This window comes from Salvelinus alpinus, chromosome 2 (assembly GCF_045679555.1).
Source record: "Salvelinus alpinus chromosome 2, SLU_Salpinus.1, whole genome shotgun sequence".
NCBI classification, from domain to species: domain Eukaryota; kingdom Metazoa; phylum Chordata; class Actinopteri; order Salmoniformes; family Salmonidae; genus Salvelinus; species Salvelinus alpinus.
Window position 1 is genome coordinate 94738749 of NC_092087.1, and position 19607 is coordinate 94758355.

At 41.1% G+C, this 19607-nt stretch overlaps 3 protein-coding genes across 8 annotated transcripts in view; 2 read left to right on the forward strand and 1 right to left on the reverse strand.

The window, feature by feature from the left end:
- The window catches only part of LOC139545677 (adhesion G protein-coupled receptor E5-like), a 30923-nt gene extending 20574 nt beyond the window's left edge, over window positions 1-10349 (forward strand). The window contains 8 exon segments of the mRNA XM_071353688.1: window positions 6389-6586; window positions 7319-7387; window positions 7390-7437; window positions 7949-8049; window positions 8157-8315; window positions 9193-9364; window positions 9539-9640; window positions 9763-10349. Of these exon segments, the coding sequence (XP_071209789.1) occupies window positions 6389-6586; window positions 7319-7387; window positions 7390-7437; window positions 7949-8049; window positions 8157-8315; window positions 9193-9364; window positions 9539-9640; window positions 9763-9804 (891 nt within the window). The 3' untranslated portion in view covers window positions 9805-10349.
- LOC139545504 (adhesion G protein-coupled receptor E5-like) overlaps window positions 1-19607 on the reverse strand; it is a 494332-nt gene that overhangs the window by 312150 nt on the left and 162575 nt on the right. The gene's annotated exons all lie outside the window — the stretch shown is intronic.
- The window catches only part of LOC139545642 (adhesion G protein-coupled receptor E2-like), a 74360-nt gene continuing 71431 nt past the window's right edge, over window positions 16679-19607 (forward strand). Inside the window, exon 1 of one of the 4 annotated variants that reach the window (XM_071353634.1) lies at window positions 16679-17014. In XM_071353634.1, the coding sequence (XP_071209735.1) occupies window positions 16984-17014 (31 nt within the window). In that variant the 5' untranslated portion in view covers window positions 16679-16983. The remainder of the gene's footprint in view (window positions 17015-19607) is intronic. The other 3 variants (XM_071353625.1, XM_071353650.1, XM_071353641.1) reach the window with 3 other exon arrangements.

Here is a 19607-nt window from a genome sequence, read left to right on the forward strand (position 1 = left end):
CCCAGGTCAGTTTTAATGTCCCTGTGAATGCTATGAGGATACAAACACTGCCTACGCCTTCCTCTAGATGTCAGTAAGTGGTGACAATTTGAATGGGGTCGATTGCGCAATCTGGGACTTCATATAAGCCCATGGTGCGGAAGTATCTTTCTTTTCTGCTCTGCGCTCCACGCACAATGGACATCGGACTGGCATCTTTCCAAGCCTTGGTTTAGCCAGTAATATATAGCCGGTCATGTTTTTACTCGTTATAGGTGACCTCTCTGGGATAGATGGGACGCTTGCGTCCCAACAGCCATGTCAAAATGTAGAGCGCCAAATTCAAAAAAATTATATAAAATTAAACTTGATTAAATCACACATATAAGATATCAAATTAAAGCTACACTCGTTGTGAATCCAGCCAACATGTCAGATTTCAAAAAGGCTTTTCGGCGAAAGCAAACGATGCTATTATCTGAGGATACACCATAGTAAACAAAGAGAGAGAAGCATATTTCAACCATGCCGGCGCTACTCAAAACGCAGAAATAAAATATAAAAAACGCATTACCTTTTATGAGATTCTTTTGTTGGCACTCCAATATGTCCCATAAACATCACAAGTGGTCCTTTAGTTCGATTAATTCCGTCCATATATATCCAAATTGTCCATTTATTTGGCGCCGTTGTACCAGGAAAAACAGCGTTCAATTTGAGCAAAATCACGACACAATATCTAAAAAAAATTACCTCTAAACTTTGCCAAAACATTTCAAAGTACTTTTGTAATACAGCTTAAGGTATTTGTAAACGTTAATAATCGATCAAATTGAAGACAGGTCAATCTGTTTTCAATACAGGATATCAACAAACTCACGGAACATTTCATGTCTTGCCCAAATCTCAAACATAAACAAACGACGTCACTCCACTTCCGGGTTAATATCGTTTTCACCTCACTAAGAAAAAACCTTAACCATTTTCCATACAATGGCGACATCCAGTGGAAGCAGTAGAAACTGCGCATTTACTGATTAGAATTCTGGTTTGCCCAACACAATCCATTGAACATAGAGGAACTGAACAATAAAAAAGTTAGTCCTCAGGGTTTTGACTGCTATATAAGTTCTGTTATACTTACAGATATGATTCAAACTGTTTTAGAAACTTCAGAGTGTTTTCTATCCAAATCTACTAATTATATGCATATCTTATATTCTGGGGATGAGTAGCACGAAGTTGAAATTGCGCACGCTATTTTTCCCTAAGTGAAAACTCTGCACCCTATCCTAGAGAAGTTAAAAACATCATAAGGTAGTTAATTTAAACCGTTTTATAGCAATTTATATCCGTTTAGTGCGATATTGAGGCATTTATTTGTGACGTCCTTCCATGAGCTGGGCACGTTTCCTGTACATACCGAACGTTAGTGGCAATTTCGACGGGACAAGAGGACATCTTTCGACCAAAAGACGATTAGACCGGAGAAAGGATACATTGCCCAAGATGCTGATGGAAGAACAGCTCAAAGTAAGCACTATTTATGATGATAAATCGCTGTTCTGTTGAAAAATGTTAAACGCATATATCGGCATTTTGTTTTGTGTAGCTTCGTTTGGCGGACCCGGTATTGCACAGTAAGGATAATTTTAGAAATGTAATTCAGCGATTGCATTAAGAACTAATTTGTCTTTCGATTCCTGTCAACCCTGTATTTTTTAGTCAAGTTTATGATTAGTTATGGATTAGACTAGATCACTCTCAAAGATGGCGCCCGACATTTTCAGGCTAGTTTTGCTACTATTCTCATTGTATAACCACGTTTTTTTGTGGCTAAATATGCACATTTTCGAACAAACTCTATATGTATGTTGTAATATGATGTTACAGGAGTGTCATCGGAAGAATTCTGAGAAGGTTAGTGAAAAAATTAATATATTTTGGCGATCATAACGTTATCGCTCACTTTGCCTTGAATTCATGCTGGGGTAACGTTTGCACATGTGGTATGCTAATATAACGATTTATTGTGTTTTCGCAGTAAAACGCTTAGAAAATCTGAAATATTGTCTGAATTCACAAGATCTGTGTCTTTCCATTGCTATGCTTTGTCTATTTTTATGAAATGTTTTATGATGAGTAAATTGGTAATACACGTTGCTCTCTGTAGTAATTCTAGTCGCTTTGGGGAGATTTGTGATGGTGGCTGCAATGGCAAACTATGATTTATACCTGAAATATGCAAATTTTTCTAACAAAACCTATGCTATACCATAAATATGTTATCAGACTGTCATCTGATGAGGTTTTTTCTTGGTTAGTGGCTATTTATTTCTTTATTTGGTCGAATTGGTGATAGCTAGTGATGGAGTGGAAAAATAGTGGAGTAAAAAAAATGTTGTCTTTTGCTAACGTGGTTAGCTAATAGATTTACATATTGTGTCTTCCCTGTAAAACATTTAAAAAATCAGAAATGGTGGCTAGATTCACAAGAAGTGTATCTTTCATCTGGTGTCTTGGACTTGTGATTTAATGATATTTAGATGCTACAATTTACTTGTGACGCTATGCTAGCTATGCTAGTCAGTGGGGGGGGGGGGGGGGGGGGGGGGGTTGATAAAACGTTTACTGGAGACAGGAGATCAAGTTGAGACATATGACGAGGTGGATATTTGTATAATAAGGCAGTTTATTCACAGGTAAAAATATCTTAGTAATCGTGCAGCACGGCCCCTTTCTGTCTGACTCGTATGGAATCGTCGGAAAAGAGACCTCTAAACAATTTGTGCTGATTATATATGCAACAAGTAAAGTAGGTTGATCTTGTAGTCTGGCCTTCCGATTGGTCGATCTGGGTCGTGGGTAGTCCTGTCCGGGCCTGATGTCGACGTTCCATTGGCTCTTCACACAGTTCTTTGTCTTAAAGTCTCATCTTTGAGCAGAATGCATGTGCGTTTGTTTTAGCAGGGGCCTGTTCATGGGGGAGGGGAGTGTGTGTGGGTCTGTGGTTATTATAAGGGTAAGAAGTGTGGGGGTATAGGGGGATGGGTGCATGTTGTGTCAAGTATAGCTTGTGTTGAGAAGTTGTTAAAACAAGTTGCCAGTATCTATTACAATTTCTTACAGGGGTGATCCCGGATCCGGGTTTCTGAGGCAGTAAAAGATAACATGTTACACAATAAATCTATGTTTTGTTCAAAAAATGTGCATATTTTAGCTATAAATCAGTTTTACATTACTGCTACCATCATAGCTACAGTCAGAAATCGCACGGGAGTAGCCAGAGAAAATACAGACACCAACGTCAACTACCTAATTACACATCATAAAACATTTCAGACAAATATATGGTGGATAGCTAATGAAAGACAAATATCTTGTGAATACAGACAATATTTCCGATTGTTGAAGTGTTTTACAGCGAAAACACCACATATATTTATGTTAGTTCACCACCAAATACAAAAGACAGACAGACATTTTTCACAGTAACGGTAGCATGCAAGTAGCTAACCTAACTAACCTAGAACCAACCTAAATAACCTAGAAAAAACTCCCTCAGATGACAGTCCTATAACATGTTACACAATAAACCTATGTTTTGTTCGAAAAATGTGCATATTTTAGCTATAAATCAGTTTTACATTACTGCTACCATCATAGCCACAATCACAGCTACAGTCAGAAATCGCACGGGAGTAGCCAGAGAAAATACAGACACCAACGTCAACTACCTAATTACTCATCATAAAACATTTCAGACAAATATATGGTGGATAGCTAATGAAAGACAAATATCTTGTGAATACAGACAATATTTCCGATTGTTGAAGTGTTTTACAGCGAAAACACAATATATCGTTATATTAGCTTACTACAATAGCTAGCACACAGCAGCATTGATTCTAGTCAAACGGTAGCGTTAGCACAGTTCGACAGATATATGAAAAAGCATCCCAAATTGGGTCCTTATCTTTGTTGATCTTCCATCAGAATGTTCTCCAAGGGGTCCTTTGTTCAGAAACGTCTTTATTTCAATCCAGAACGAACAATTTCCCTCTTGAATTAGCAAGCACACTGGCCGTGCGATGCTAACCTCTCATTCTTGAACCAATTCTTGCGTCGCATCACGTCTAAAGTCCAGAATAAATTTCAATAATATAATTAAACTATATTGAAAAAACATACTTTAGGATGATATTGTGACATGTATCAAATAAAATCGAAGCCAGAGATCATATTCACCTTTAAAAAGGTTCTTCCATGAGCCGAGTACAGGTCCTACTTCGCGCCCAGGAAAAAATATAAAGTGCGCACGTCTCAGTCCAAGAGGTTGTGTTCAATCCCAGGACGAGATAATCAAGTGATTTCTTCTCTCACTTCCGCATGACACCCAGGGGAAGGCGTATGACGTGTTTCTACAGTCATAAGTGACATGCCCTTTTATAGACAAGCTCTTGAAGAGAGAGTTCGCTTTTGGAAATCTCACTTCCGGTTAGGAAATGGTCTGTAAAAAGAGTTCTGTTTCACTTAGAGAAATAATTCAAACGTTTTCAGAAACTAGAGACTGTTTTCTATCCAATAGTAATAATAATATGCATATTGTACGAGCAAGAATTGAGTACGAGGCCGTTTAAATATCATACGATTTTCCCCAAAAGTGAAAATAGCACCCCCTGGTCCTCAACAGGTTAAGAATGTGAAATGTCAGAATAATAGTAGACAGAATTATTTATTTCAGGTTTTATTTCTTTCATCACATTCCCAGTGGGTCAGAAGTTTACATACACTCAATTAGTATTTGGTTGCATTGCCTTTAAATTGTTTAACTTGGGTCAACCGTTTCGGGTAGCCTTCCACAAGCTTCCCACAATAAGTTGGGTAAATTTTGGCCCATTCCTCCTGACAGCTGGTGTAACTGAAGCAGGTTTGTAGGCCTCCTTGCTCGCACACACTTTTTCAGTTCTGCCCACAAATGTTCTATAGGATTGAGGTCAGGGCTTTGTGATGGCCTCTCCAATACCTTGACATTGTTGTCCTTAAGCCATTTCACACAACTTTGGAAGTTTGCTTGGGGTCATTGTCCATTTGGAAGACCCATTTACGACAAAGCTTTAACTTCCTGACTGATGTCTTGAGATGTTGCTTCAATATATCCACATAATTTTATTTCCTATTGATCCCATCCAGTTTGTGAAGTGCACCAGTCCCTCCTGCAGCAAAGCACCCCACAACATGATGCTGCCACCCCCGTGCTTCACAGTTGGGATGGTGTTCTTCAGCTTGCAAGCATCCCCCTTTTTCCTCCAAACATAACAATGGTCATTATGGCCAAATAGTTATATTTTTGTTTCATCAGACCAGAGGAAATTTCTCCAAAAAGTACGATGTTTGTCCCTATGTGCAGTTGCAAACCGTAGTCTGGCTTTTTATTGGCAGTTTTGGAGCAGTGGCTTCTTCCTTGCTGAGCAGCTTTTCAGGTTATGTCAATATACGTAGGACTGGATATAGATACTTTGTACCGGTTTCCTCCATCGTCTTCACAAGGTCCTTTGCTGTTGTTCTGGGATTGATTTGCACTTTTAGCAACAAAGTATGGTGTTTATACTTGCGCACTATTGTTTGTACAGGTGAACGTGGTACCTTCAGGCATTTGGAAATTGCTCCCAAGGATGAACCAGACTTGTGGAGGTCTACAAACTTTTTTTCTGAGGTCTTGGCTGATTTATTTTGATTTTCCACTGATGTCAAGCAAAGAGGCACTGAGTTTGAAGGTAGGCCTTGAAATACATCCACAGGTACACCTCCAGTTGACTCAAATTATGTCAATTAGCCTATCAGAAGCTTCTAAAGCCATTACATAATTTTCTGGAATTTTCCAAGCTGTTTAAAGGCACAGTCATCTTAGTGTATGTAAACTTGTGACCCACTGGAATTGTGATGCAGTGAATTATAAGTGAATGATAAGTGATCTGTCTGTAAACAATTGTTTGAAAATGTACTTGTGTCATGCACAAAGTAGATGTCCTAACCGACTTGACAAAGCTATAGTTTGTTAACAAGACATTTTCAGAGCAGTTGAAAAACGAGTTTTAATGACTCCAACATAAGTGTATGTAAACCTCCAATTTCAACTGTATATACATAATTTTTTGTATTATTTTTATGTTGCAAAAAATGTTGGCCTCGAAACAGGTGCCCTGAATTACAGATCGCCACTGATGTTATATATTATGTAAACCCCTCCCTCCCTCCCTCCCTCCCCCCCCCCTCCCTCCCTCCCTCCCTCCCTCCCTCCCTCCCTCCCTCCCTCCCTCCCTCCCTCCCTCCCTCCCTCCCTCCCTCCCTCCCTCCCTCCCTCTCTTTCTCTCTCTCTCTCTCTCGCTCCCTCCCTCTCTCTCTCTAGCACACCTTTGAGCTGCATCTGTTGACGTGGCTGGGTCTGTCGGTGTCTGTGGTGTGTCTGTTGCTGTGCATCCTGACCTTCTGGCTGTGTCGGTCCACCCAGGGGACACGCACCACCATCCACCTCCACCTCTGTGTCTGCCTCTTCATCGCTGACATCGTCTTCCTCACCGGCATCTCTCACACACAGAGCAAGGTGGTTTTAGGGATGTGGGGAGTGTGTGTGTGTGAGTTTGTGTGTGTGAGGGATCAAGGTATATATAGCAATTTTTTTATATATTCCTTGTCACTTTTATTTGGTGTTGCTCCCCCCTAGGATCTTGTACCCCCTTCTATACCCAGGATGACAAACACATAACAACAAATAAGCCCTTTTTACATACAGTCAGATCTAAAATGAAGTTTTTGAATATTCAATTTGACTTTTATTCATCTCTCCTCCTCCCCTCCCCTCTCCTTTCCAACCCCTCCCCTTCTCCTCCTCTCCCCTCCTCTCCCTCTTGCCCCTCTGCTCCTCCCTCTACTCCCCTGTTCCTCTCCTCTCCTCTCCTCTCCTCTCCTCTCCTCTCCTCTCCTCCACCCTGTCCCCCCTGTCCTCTCCTCTCCTCTCCTCTCCTCTCCTCTCCTCTCCTCTCCGGTCTCCTCTCTTCTCTGTCTCTTCTCTAGGATCTCTTCTCTTCTCTGTCTCTTAGCTCTTGCTCTGCTCTACCTCATCCTGCTCCTGCTCCTCTCCATCTACCTTCTCCTCTATCCTCGCCTCTCCTCTCACTCTCTTCTCCTCTCCTCTGCCGCTCCTCTCCTGCCTTCTCCTCTCCTCTCCTCTCCTCTACCTCTACCTCTCCTCTCCTCTCCTCTCGCTGCTCCTACTCCTACTCCTACTCCTCTCCTCGTCCTCTCCTCTCCTCTCCTCTCCTCGTCCTCTCTCAGGGAGGATGTAGGGTTGTATGCAGGTCTCCTCCACCTGTTCTTCCTACTGTGATCCTTCAGTTGGATGTATGTTATGAGGGGGTTCAGCTCTACCTCATGGTGGTCCTGGTCTTCAACACTACCATACAGGTATTGGATATATTTAGCTCTATGGTTATAAATTAGTATCGTATACTATCAGTACTTATATTTTATGAAGCTATATATTTGTATTTATTATCTTTAACCTCTATACATGTATGTTATGAAGTTCGTTTAGATAAGGAATCGTATCGTAAATCTCTATACCTGTATTTCCTGAAGCTCTATTATATATTCTTCATTATATATATATATTTCTTACAACTTTATTTTATCTTGCTATTAGTTACCTTGGTGTGTTACATTTTCTTTTAACTCCTATTTTTTTAAACTCTTTGATTCTTCTTCTTACTGTAAACCTCTGTACCTGTATTTTATGAAGCTTTTAGATTTTTCTTCTTACTGTAAACCTCTGTACCTGTACTTTATGAAGCTCTTTGATTCTTCTTCTTATTGTAGACCTCTGTACCTGTATTTTATGTTTATATTTGATTTGTCTTATTGTAAACCTCTGTACCTGTATTTTATGAACCTCTTTGATTCTTCTTCTTACTGTAGACCTCTGTACCTGTATGCTGTGGGATATGGACTGCCACTGGTTGTTGTCATCATCTCTGCTATCACCTACCCAGATGGATACGGTACCACACAACAGTGAGTCTGAGTCTGTGTGTGTGGGTGTGTGAGAGACTGTGTAGCAAATCTGTCCCATATAAATAACACCAGATAACGTTATTCTAACGTTATCTTGTCTCTGTCAGCTGTTGGTTGTCTCTGGAGAGAGGATTCATCTGGAGTTTCTTCGGCCCAGTGTGCACCATCATCATTCTCAACGTTTTCTTCTTCATCATCACTGTCTGGAGGCTGGCCCAGAAGTTCTCTAGTCTCAACCCTGACCTCTCCATCCTACGCAAGATCAAGTAAGTAAGGAGAGAGAGAGAGAGAGAGAGAGAGAGAGAGAGAGAGAGAGAGAGAGAGAGAGAGAGAGAGAGAGAGAGAGAGAGAGAGAGAGAGAGAGAGAGAGAGAGAGAGAGAGAGAGAGAGAGAGAGAGAGGCTAAATACAGGGGAAGTAATGATGAAGTCCAAGTGTGCGTACCGAGAGGGAGCAAGTGTGCGTAATGTGGGTTGCCAGGTGTGCGTAATTATGGTTGCCAGGACCGAAGGTTAGTAGACCGGCGACTTCGAGCACCGGAGACAGGGAATGGAACACAGGTGTGACAGAGAGAGAGGGGAAGAGACAGAGAAAGTGCTGTAGAGAGACAAATAGAGAAACGGAGAGATAGGTGAATGTAGAAATGTAGTGAATGTACGGACAGTGACAAATCCTTGGTGTGTGTGAATAAATTAATTTATGCAATTCAGTTTTTAGCTGCCATAGTACATTAAAAAAAACTGTACTCTCCTCCCACCCCACCCCCCTCCTCCCTCCTCCCTCCCTCCTTCATCCTCCTCTCCTCCCTCATTCTCCCTCCCTCCTCCCCACTCCCCTCCTCCTCTTCCCTCCCTCCCTCCTTTCTCCATCCTCCCTCCTTCCTTCATCCTCCTCTCCTCCATCCTCCCTCCTTCCTTCATCCTCCTCTCCTCCCTCATTCTCCCTCCCTCCTCCCCACTCCCCTCTTCCTCTTCCCTACCTCCCTCCTCCTTTCTCTCTCCTCCCTCCTCAACCTCACCCCCTCCCTCCTCCTCCCTCCCTCCTCCTCCCCCTTCCTCCCTCCCCCCTCTCCCCTCCCTCCTACTTCCCTCCCTCCCTCCTCCTTCCTCCCCCTCCTTCCCTCCTCCTCCCCCTCTCTCTCCAGGGTGTTCACAGTGACAGCAGTGGCCCAGCTGTGTGTGTTGGGTACTATGTGGATATTTGGAGTGTTCCAGTTCCAAGAGGAGGGGACAGTGGTCATGACATATCTCTTCACTATCCTCAACTCTCTACAGGGAGCACTGCTGTTCATCATGCACTGCCTACTGAACAAAACGGTATGGTGTGTGTGTGTGTGTGTGTGTGTGTGTGTGTGTGTGTGTGTGTGTGTGTGTGTGTGTGTGTGTGTGTGTGTGTGTGTGTGTGTGTGTGTGTGTGTGTGTGTGTGTGTGTGTGTGTGTGTGTGTGTGTGTGTGTGTGTGTGTAACACTGTGCTCTGCTGCCTCCATCAGGTTAGAGAGGAGTATTGCAAGCTCCTGTCCTGTATCTGCACACCACTGAAAAAGAGATACTCAGGGGTCAGCATCACCAACCGTTCCTCCAGCCAATCCCAGGTACATACACACACACACACACAGACACACACACACACACACATATTCAGCAGACACATACGCACACACAAACACCACTTTCATTAAGTTAACCTCTATCCTTTGACATTTTTCTGTCCTAGGGGTCAAGGAGCACCACGAACACGGGGGAGTCGCAGATATGACGTCACCAAACCCCCACCTTGCATTTCTTTAACCCTTCTCCCATGACAAATGTTCCCACTAGACGGCCAAACTCTAAAGTCAAAATGGTCGATATCCTAAACATTTATGAAAACAAAGCTCTGCGTTTAGCGGTGTGGTTAAGATACATTGTAGAAATGGGCAGTGTTTCTGACTTAGCATCTTGGCCAGATAGTGACACACCAGAAACACTCATCCCGAGGATAGTACTGTTCAGGCCAGGTTAGTGGAAAATGTGTCCAACTAGCCCGCCGGATAGTAAAAATGTTAGTCCACTAGCCAGGTTGGCCAGTGCCCAAAATCCTTCAGTTCCATCCCTGATTAGACACTTCATATCAAACTTGATGTTAACCACTGTCTTATCAAGCATTAGGTTATCCAATCAGAAGTTACATGATCTTTATGTCATCCAATCACAGTTATATGATCTTTATGTCATCCAATAGGAATCTATATGATATTTATGTCATCCAATCAGAAGTTACGTGATCTTCATGTCATCCAATAGGAATCTATATGATATTTATGTCATATGGTATTTATGTCATCCAATAGGAATCTATATGATATTTATGTCATCCAATCAGAAGTCTACGTGATCTTCATGTCATCCAATAGGAATCCATATCCTCTTTATGTAATTTTTACAGTCAAATAGATGAAACCATAATCATAAACAGAAGCTTTCTTCCTTTACACGAATGGAATAGATTTATAGCAATATTTCTTACTTTCTTATTTCTTACCAAGAGCACAAGATATGGTGACATTTCTACACAAATAAATCCAAAGGGATTTAGAAAAACATTATGTGAAGATATGTGTTAGTTGTGACCTAATGGACTGTTATACTGTAAATGTTTATTTTTCTTAAATACATTATTAATAACTATTACGAATAGTATGCATGTTTATACATTCAGGCTAGTAATGTTCACACATTCCTAATAATGTTTACAAATATAATTGTAAATAGTTTATAAATCGTTAAAAGGTTTATTCATGATAGTTATTATCAAGCGCTACCATGGATACCTCTATGTACCTCTACTACCATTAAAACGTTTGGGGTCACTTAGAAATGTCCTTGTTTATCTTCTACTTGCTACTCATCCCGGATCCGGGAGCACCCCCATCAGTAAAAAAGCTGACTAGCATAGCCTAGCATAGCGCCACAAGTAAATACTAGCATCTAAATATCATGAAATCACAAGTCCAAGACACCAGATGAAAGATACACATCTTGTGAATCCAGCCATCATTTCTGATTTTTCAAATGTTTTACAGGGAAGACACAATATGTATTTCTATTAGCTAACCACGATAGCAAAAGACTCAACTTTTTTCTCTCCACCATTTTCTTACTGCATAGGTAGCGTTCACAAATTCGACCAAATAAAGATATAAATAGTCACTAACCAAGAAAAAACTTCATCAGATGACAGTCTGATAACATATTTATTGTATAGCATATGTTTTGTTCGAAAAATTTGCATATTTCAGGTATAAATCACAGTTCTACATTGCAGCTGCAATCTGAAATAGCGTCGATGCAGCCAGAATAATTACAGAGACCAACGTCAAATATCCAAATACTCATCATGAAACATTTCTGAAAAATACACAGCGTACAGCAAATGGAAGACCAACATCTTGTGAATCCAGCCAATATTTCAGATTTTTTAAGTGTTTTACAGCGAAAACACAATATAGCATTATATTAGCTTACCACAATAGCCAGAAACACAAGCAAATTACCAGCAGCAAAGGTTAGCGATCGTAACAATCCAGCAAAAGATATATAATTTTTGACTAACCTTGATAAACTTCATCAGATGACAGTCCTGTAACATCATATTACACAATGCATATAGGTTTTGTTCGAAAATGTGCATATTTAGTGGCACAAATCGTGGTTATACAATGTGATTAGTAGCAACATTTCAGGCAATCTGGCCGGCGCCATCTTGGAGAGGCACCTAATCTAATCAATAAATAATCATAAACTTGACTAAAAAATACAGGTTGGACAGCAAATGAAAGATACATTAGTTATTAATGCAACCGCTGTGTTAGATTTTAAAAATTAACGTTACTAGACATACAGTGTGCGTTACAGCCAGACCAGTGCCGAAATTAATGGCGGACAAATCATTTTACATTTTTCCACAGAAATACGAATTAACATCATAAACAGCTCTTACTTTTAGATGAGCTTCCATCAGAATCTTGGGCAAGTTGTCCTTTGTCCATAATAATCGTTGCTCGCCTGTAGAACGTCGTCTTCAACCGTGTAATTAGCAGCAAACATTAGCTATGTGGCCACGACATGCCCAAATCTTCAAAACGCAGGTCCTCCTTTGCGCCATGACGAAGGTTGAAAAGAGTGCACCCCCCATTCCATGGGCCTATATATGGTCTCAGATCTGCCTAGAAACTCCATTCCAATTCTCATTGGTTACTGACATCCAGGGGAAGGCGCGTGCAGTTTATGTCGACCCATAGGATACATAAAAAACATCAGGGACAGACTGATATTCTGCAAAAGGTACAGGGATTGGGCTGATGAGGACATGGGTAAAGTCATTTTCTCTGATGAATCTCCTTTCCGATTGTTTGGGGCATCCGGAAAAAATCTTGTCCGTAGAAGACAAGGTGTGCGCTACCATCAGTCCTGTGTCATGCCAACAGTAAAGCATCCTGAGACCAGTCATGTGTGGGGTTGCTTCTCAGCTAAGGGAGTGGGCTCAATCACAATTATGCCAAAGAACACAGCCATGAATAAAGAACGTTACCAACACATCGTCCGAGAGCAACTTCTCCCAACCATCCAGGAAAAGTTGCCTTTTCCAGCATGATGGAGCACCTTGCCATAAGGCAAAAGTGATAACTAAGTGGCTCGGGGAACAAAACATCAATATTTTGGGTCCATGGCCAGGAAACTCCCCAGACCTTAATCCCATTGAGAACTTGTGGTCAAATCCTCAAGAGGCGGGTGGACAAACAAAAACCCACAAATTCTGACAAACTCCAAGCGTTATTATGCAAGGATGGTCTGCCATCAGTCAGGATGTGGCCCAGAAGTTAATTGACAGCATGCTAGGGCGGATTGCAATGGTCTTGAAAAAGAAAGGTCAACACTGCAAATATTGACTCTTTGCATCAACTTCATGTAATTGTCATAAAAGCCATTGACACTTATGAAATGCTTGTAATTATACTTCAGTATTCCATAGTAACATCTGACAAAAGTATCTAAAGACACTGAAGCAGCAAACTTTGTGAAAATTTATATTTGTGTCATTCTCAAAAACTTTTGGCCACAACTGTATATCATGAGAAAGTTAAAGATGTGTTGTGAACACTTGCAGTGCTTTTCCCCAAATATAAGTTTTTTAGAAATCCTTGTGGAAAGATTCTCAGAATGGGGAGGGAATAAACAGGAAATCTGGATTCTCCAACAAGATTGTCACTCAGTGCTCCATCTCAAAACTCTTGGTTAGTTTATTACTGGCCAACAAAATATAGTGTAGCATTTCTGGTTGGGGGGTGGGTGCCTTGATCTGGACTTTTGTCCAGCAACTGTTAACCTAACAAATTAGCCATTACGCCAAGAGATCTGAACCGCTTGATGAGGTTGCTAGGTGTTGGGTTAAAGTTGTTTCAATCGTTGTATAGGTTTAAGAATAAATAGTAGCTGTACAGTTCAGTAATAATATAAATAATATACTGTTTTGTTCGAAAAATGTGCATATTTCAGGTATAAATCATAGTTTTACATTGCAGCTACAATCACAAATAGCACCGAAGCAGCAAGAATAACTACAGAGAGGAACGTGAAATACCTTAAATACTCATCATAAAACATTTATGACAAATACATGGTGTACAGCAAATAAAGATAAACATCTTGTGAATCCAGCCAATATTTCAGATTTTTTAAGTGTTTTACAGCGAAAACACAATATAGCATTATATTAGCTTACACACAACCCATTTATAAGCAGCAAAAGTTAGCGATCGCAAAAAAACAGCAAAAGATATATAATTTTTCACTAACCTTGACAAACTTCATCAGATGACAGTCCTATAACATCAGGTTATACAATACACTTATGTTTTGTTCGAAAATGTGCATATTTAGAGCTGAAATCCGTGGTTATACATTGTGAAAACGTAGCAACTTTTTCCCAGAATCTCCGGATATATTTCTGACACTCACCTAATCTGACCAAATAACTCATCATAAACTTTACTAAAAAATACATGTTGGACAGCAAATGAAAGATACACTAGTTCTTAATGCAATCGCAGTATTAGAATTCTAAAAATAACTTTAGTACGACATACAGCTTACGTTATAGCGAGACATCGCCTGCAATGAGGGCTGAAAATAGTACTAAACATTTTCAACAGAAATACGAAATAACATCATAAATGGTTCCTACTTTTGCTGAGCGTCCATCAGAATCTTGTACAAGGGGTCCTTTGTCCAGAACAATCGTTGTTTGGTTTTAGAATGTCCTTTTCTCCTGTCGAATTAGCAACCAAAGCTAGCCAAGTGGCGCGAAGCTGTCCATCATCACCAAACGCAGAGAACGGAAAAAGCCAAAACTCCCGATAAACTTTCAATAATCTGATAAAACTATATTGAAAAAACATACTTTACGATGATATTATCACATTTATCAAATAAAATCAAAGCCGGAGATATTAGCCGTCTATAACGAAAGCTTTTCAGAACGCAATCCAGGGTTCCTTTCCGCGCCTTGCTGAACAAAGGAAATTTGGGGTCACGTCATTCCAAGAGCTCTCGTTTGACCTCAGATCAAGCTATACACCCCATTTCACCTCTCACTGCCTGTTGACATCTAGTGGAAGGCATATGAAGTGTATATCCATAGATTTCAAGCAAATTAATAGGAAGGCCCTGGAACAGAGCCTCGATTTCAGATTTTTCACTTCCTGACAGGAAGTTTGCTGCAAAATGAGTTCTGTTTTACTCACAGATATAATTCAAACGGTTTTAGAAACTTGAGAGTGTTTTCTATCCAATAGTAATAATAATATGCATATTGTACGATCTAGAATAGAGTACGAGGCCGTTTAAATTGGGCACGATTTTATCCCAAAGTGAAAATAGCGCCCCCTATCCCAAAGAAGTTAACTTATTATAAACTGTTGTGCCCCACTTTTACTTCGACAAGTTGTGTATTTTATACTTTTAGAGAACATACCATTTTCATGACATTTTATCAACCATTCTGAATGTAAGCACTTAGTGTTGTACTTGACTGTGTACTCAGTAGTGTGTTTGTGTGTGTGTGTGTGTGTGTGTGTGTGTGTGTGTGTGTGTGTGTGAGAGAGAGAGAGAGAGAGAGAGAGAGAGAGAGAGAGAGAGAGAGAGAGAGAGAGAGAGAGAGAGAGAGAGAGAGAGAGAGAGAGAGAGAGAGAGAGAGAGAGAGAGAGAGAGAGAGAGAGAGAGAGAGAGAGAGAGAGAGAGAGAGAGAGAGAGAGAGAGAGAGAGAGAGAGAGAGAGAGAGGGTGTGTTTCAGTAATTTTAGACACAATAAATTGTTGCTACAAATAACCTACTGTAGATGTCACCTTACCACACACACACACACACACACACACACACACACACACACACACACACACACACACACACACACACACACACACACACACACACACACACACACACACACACACACACAGGATGTGCATGTCTAGTTGTGTCTAACCTGAATGTGTTGACGCCTTCTCAGACCATGGTGAGTGTCCACCCTGAGATCCCTTCTCTAATGACTTCAGTCCTACTTCACTTTCTATACAGTAGATCTCTTCTCTAATGACTTCTGTCCTACTTCAGTTTCTATACAGTAGATCCCTTCTCTAATGACTTCTGTCCTACTTCAGTTTCTATACAGTAGATCCCTTCTCTAATGACTTCTGTCCTGCTTCACTTTCTATACAGTAGATCCCTTCTCTAATGACTTCTGTCCTACTTCACTTTCTATACAGTAGATCCCTTCTCTAATGACTTCTGTCCTACTTCAATTTCTATACAGTAGATCCCTTCTCTAATGACTTCTGTCCTACTTCAATTTCTATACAGTATATCCCTTCTCTAATAACTTCTGTGCTACTTCACTTTCTATACAGTATATCCCTTCTCTAATGACTTCTGTCCTACTTCACATTCTATACAGTAGATCCCTTCTCTAATGACTTCTGTCCTACTTCACTTTCTATACAGTAGATCCCTGTATTGGCAGGAACATGTAGATCAGTACAATATTAACAATCCCACATGGTTTTGTTGATAGGTTCCCACTTGTTGGAACACTTTACACTGTGACATCAGAAAGAATACATTCTGGACCAATAACAGGCTTAGTATTACTAGTAGTTCTATATCCCATGGCGATCACTAATTGATATATTGGGTGTGTCCCAAATGCACCCTATTCCCTATAGTGAACATCTTTTGACTAATGGTGCCCTACATAGGGAATATGGTTTCATTTGGGATGTGCACATTGTCTTAAAAGAGTCTACGCTTAAAGTGGTTGTCTGGTTGAATAACTATCTCTCTCTCTCTCTCTCTCTCTCTCTCTCTCTCTCTCTCTCTCTCTCTCTCTCTCTCTCTCTCTCTCTCTCTCTCTCTCTCTCTCTCTCTCTCTCTCTCTCTCTCTCTCTCTCTCTCTCTCTCTCTCTCTCTCTCGAGAACTAGAGAGAAACAAGGGGTATAAGAAGAGAAAAATATACACTTATCAGAAGATATTGAGAGAAAGAAAGGGGAAGCAGAGGAAGGGTTGAAATAGAAAGAGTGAGAGAAGGACAGAGAGAGGAGGGGAAGAGAGGGGGGAGTGTGAAACAGAGAGAATGGGGCGCGTTCTAACAGAAAGAGGAAGAGAGAGCAGAGAGAGGAACTAAATATTTTCTTTCTCACCCCATGTGGCTCAAACTGTGAGGGAAAATGTATTTATTTTCTCACCACTTATCATACGGAATAAAAACCTTGTTAAACTGGGATTTTCTTCAATCTGAATTCAACTGTAAAGCAGATTTAATATCAGACTGATTGTTCTTGTGGGACTAGTTTTATTAGGATCCTACTAGTTGTCTGGATATAATACCAGTCTGTCTTTGAGATGGGGACCAGAACTCTTCTACTTGTTCTGGGTGAGTCTAACCTTGTATATCTTTGGAACTTGACTATCTGTGTTTGTGTGTGTTTGTGTGTTTTTGTGTTTGTGTGTGAGAGAGTGACAAAATGAGAGAGGTGTTTTTTCATAATTCACTGTCATTTATAGTTGAGTTGCTATAGAATATTGTGTGTGAATGTTACAACCATGGTTACAGTGTGAATGTTACAACCCAACCATGGATACAGTGTGAATGTTAAAACCATGGATACAGTGTGAATGTTACATCCATGGATACATTGTGAATGTTACAACCATGGATACAGTGTTAATGTTACAACCATGGATACATTGTGAATGTTACAACCATGGATACAGTGTGAATGTTACATCCATGGATACAGTGTGAATGTTACATCCATGGATACATTGTGAATGTTACAACCATGGATACAGTGTTAATGTTACAACCATGGATACATTGTGAATGTTACAACCATGGTTACAGTGTGAATGTTCCAACCATGGATACAGTGTGAATGTTACAACCATGGATACAGTGTGAATGTTACATCCATGGATACATTGTGAATGTTACAACCATGGTTACAGTGTGAATGTTACAACCATGGATACAGTGTGAATGTTACAACCATGGATACAGTGTGAATGTTACAACCATGGTTACAGTGTGAATGTTACAACCATGGATACAGTGTGAATGTTACAACCATGGTTACAGTGTGAATCCTTGCAACATGGGGCAGTGCATTGTCATGCTGAAACATGAGGTGATGGTAGTGGATGAATGGCTTGACAATTGGCCTCAGGATCTTGTCAAGGTATCTCTTTGCATTCAAAATCGCCTTCAATAAAATGCAATTTTGTTCGTCGTCCATAGTTTATGCTTGCCCAAACAATAACCTCACTGCCACCATGGGGCACTCTGTTCGACTACGCAATCGCAACCACACTGCACACTGCCCTAACCCATCTGGACAAGAGGAATACTTATTTGAGAATGCTGTTCATCGACTACAGCTCAGCATTTAACACCATAGTACCCTCCAAACTCGTCATCAAGCTCGAGACCCTGGGTCTCGACCCCGCCCTGTGCAACTGGGTCCTGGACTTCCTGATGGGCCGCCCCCAGGTGTTGAGGGTAGGTAACAACATCTCCACCCCGCTGATCCTCAACACCGAGGCCCCACAAGGGTGCGTTCTGAGCCCTCTCCTGTACTCCCTGTTCACCCACGACTGCGTGGCCATGCACGCCTCCAACTCAATCATCAAGTTTGTGGACGACACTACAGTGGTAGGCTTGATTACCAACAACGACGAGACGGCCTACAGGGAGGAGGTGAGGGCCCTCGGAGTGTGGTGTCAGGAAAATAACCTCACACTCAACGTCAGCAAAACAAAGGAGATGATTGTGGACTTCAGGAAACAGCAGAGGGAGCACCCCCCTATCCACATCGACGGGACAGTGGTGGAGAAGGTGGAAAGTTTTAAGTTCCTCGGTGTACACATCACGGACAAACTGAATTGGTCCACCCACACAGACAGCGTTGTGAAGAAGGCGCAGCAGCGCCTCTTCAACCTCAGGAGGCTGAAGAAATTCGGCTTGTCACCAAAAGCACTCACAAACTTCTACAGATGCACAATCGAGAGCATCCTGTCGGGCTGTATCACCGCCTGGTACGGCAACTGCTCCGCCCACAACCGTAAGGCTCTCCAGAGGGTAGTGAGGCCTGCACAACGCATCACCGGGGGCAAACTACCTCTCCTCCAGGACACCTACACCACCCGATGTCACAGGAAGGCCATAGAGATCATCAAGGACAACAACCACCCAAGCCACTGCCTGTTCACCCCGCTATCATCCAGAAGGCGAGGTCAGTACAGGTGCATCAAAGCAGGGACCGAGAGACTGAAAAACAGCTTCTATCGCAAGGCCATCAGACTGTTAAACAGCCACCACTAACATTTAGTGGCCGCTGCCAACATACTGACTCAACTCCAGCCACTTTAATAATGGGAATTGATGGAAATTATGTAAAAATGTACCACTAGCCACTTTAAACAATGCCACTTAATATAATGTTTACATACCCTACATTACTCATCTCATATGTATATGTATATACTGTACTCTATATCATCTACTGCATCTTGCCATCTTTATGTAATACATGTATCACTAGCCACTTTAAAGTATGCCACTTTATGTTTACATACCCTACATTACTCATCTCATATGTATATACTGTACTCTATACCATCTACTGCATCTTGCCTATGCCGTTCTGTACCATCACTCATTCATATATCTTTATGTACATATTCTTTATCCCTTTACACTTGGGTTTATAAGGTAGTAGTTGTGGAATTGTTAGGTTAGATTACTTGTTGCTTATTACTGCATTGTCGGAACTAGAAGCACAAGCATTTCGCTACACTCGCATTAACATCTGCTAACCATGTGTATGTGACAAATAAAATTATATTTTGATTTGATTTGATTTGATTCGTTCACAACGTTAACATCAGCAAATCGCTCGCCCACACGTAGGCATACACGTGGTCGGCGGTTGTGAGGCCGCTTGGACGTACTTCAAAATTCTCTAAAA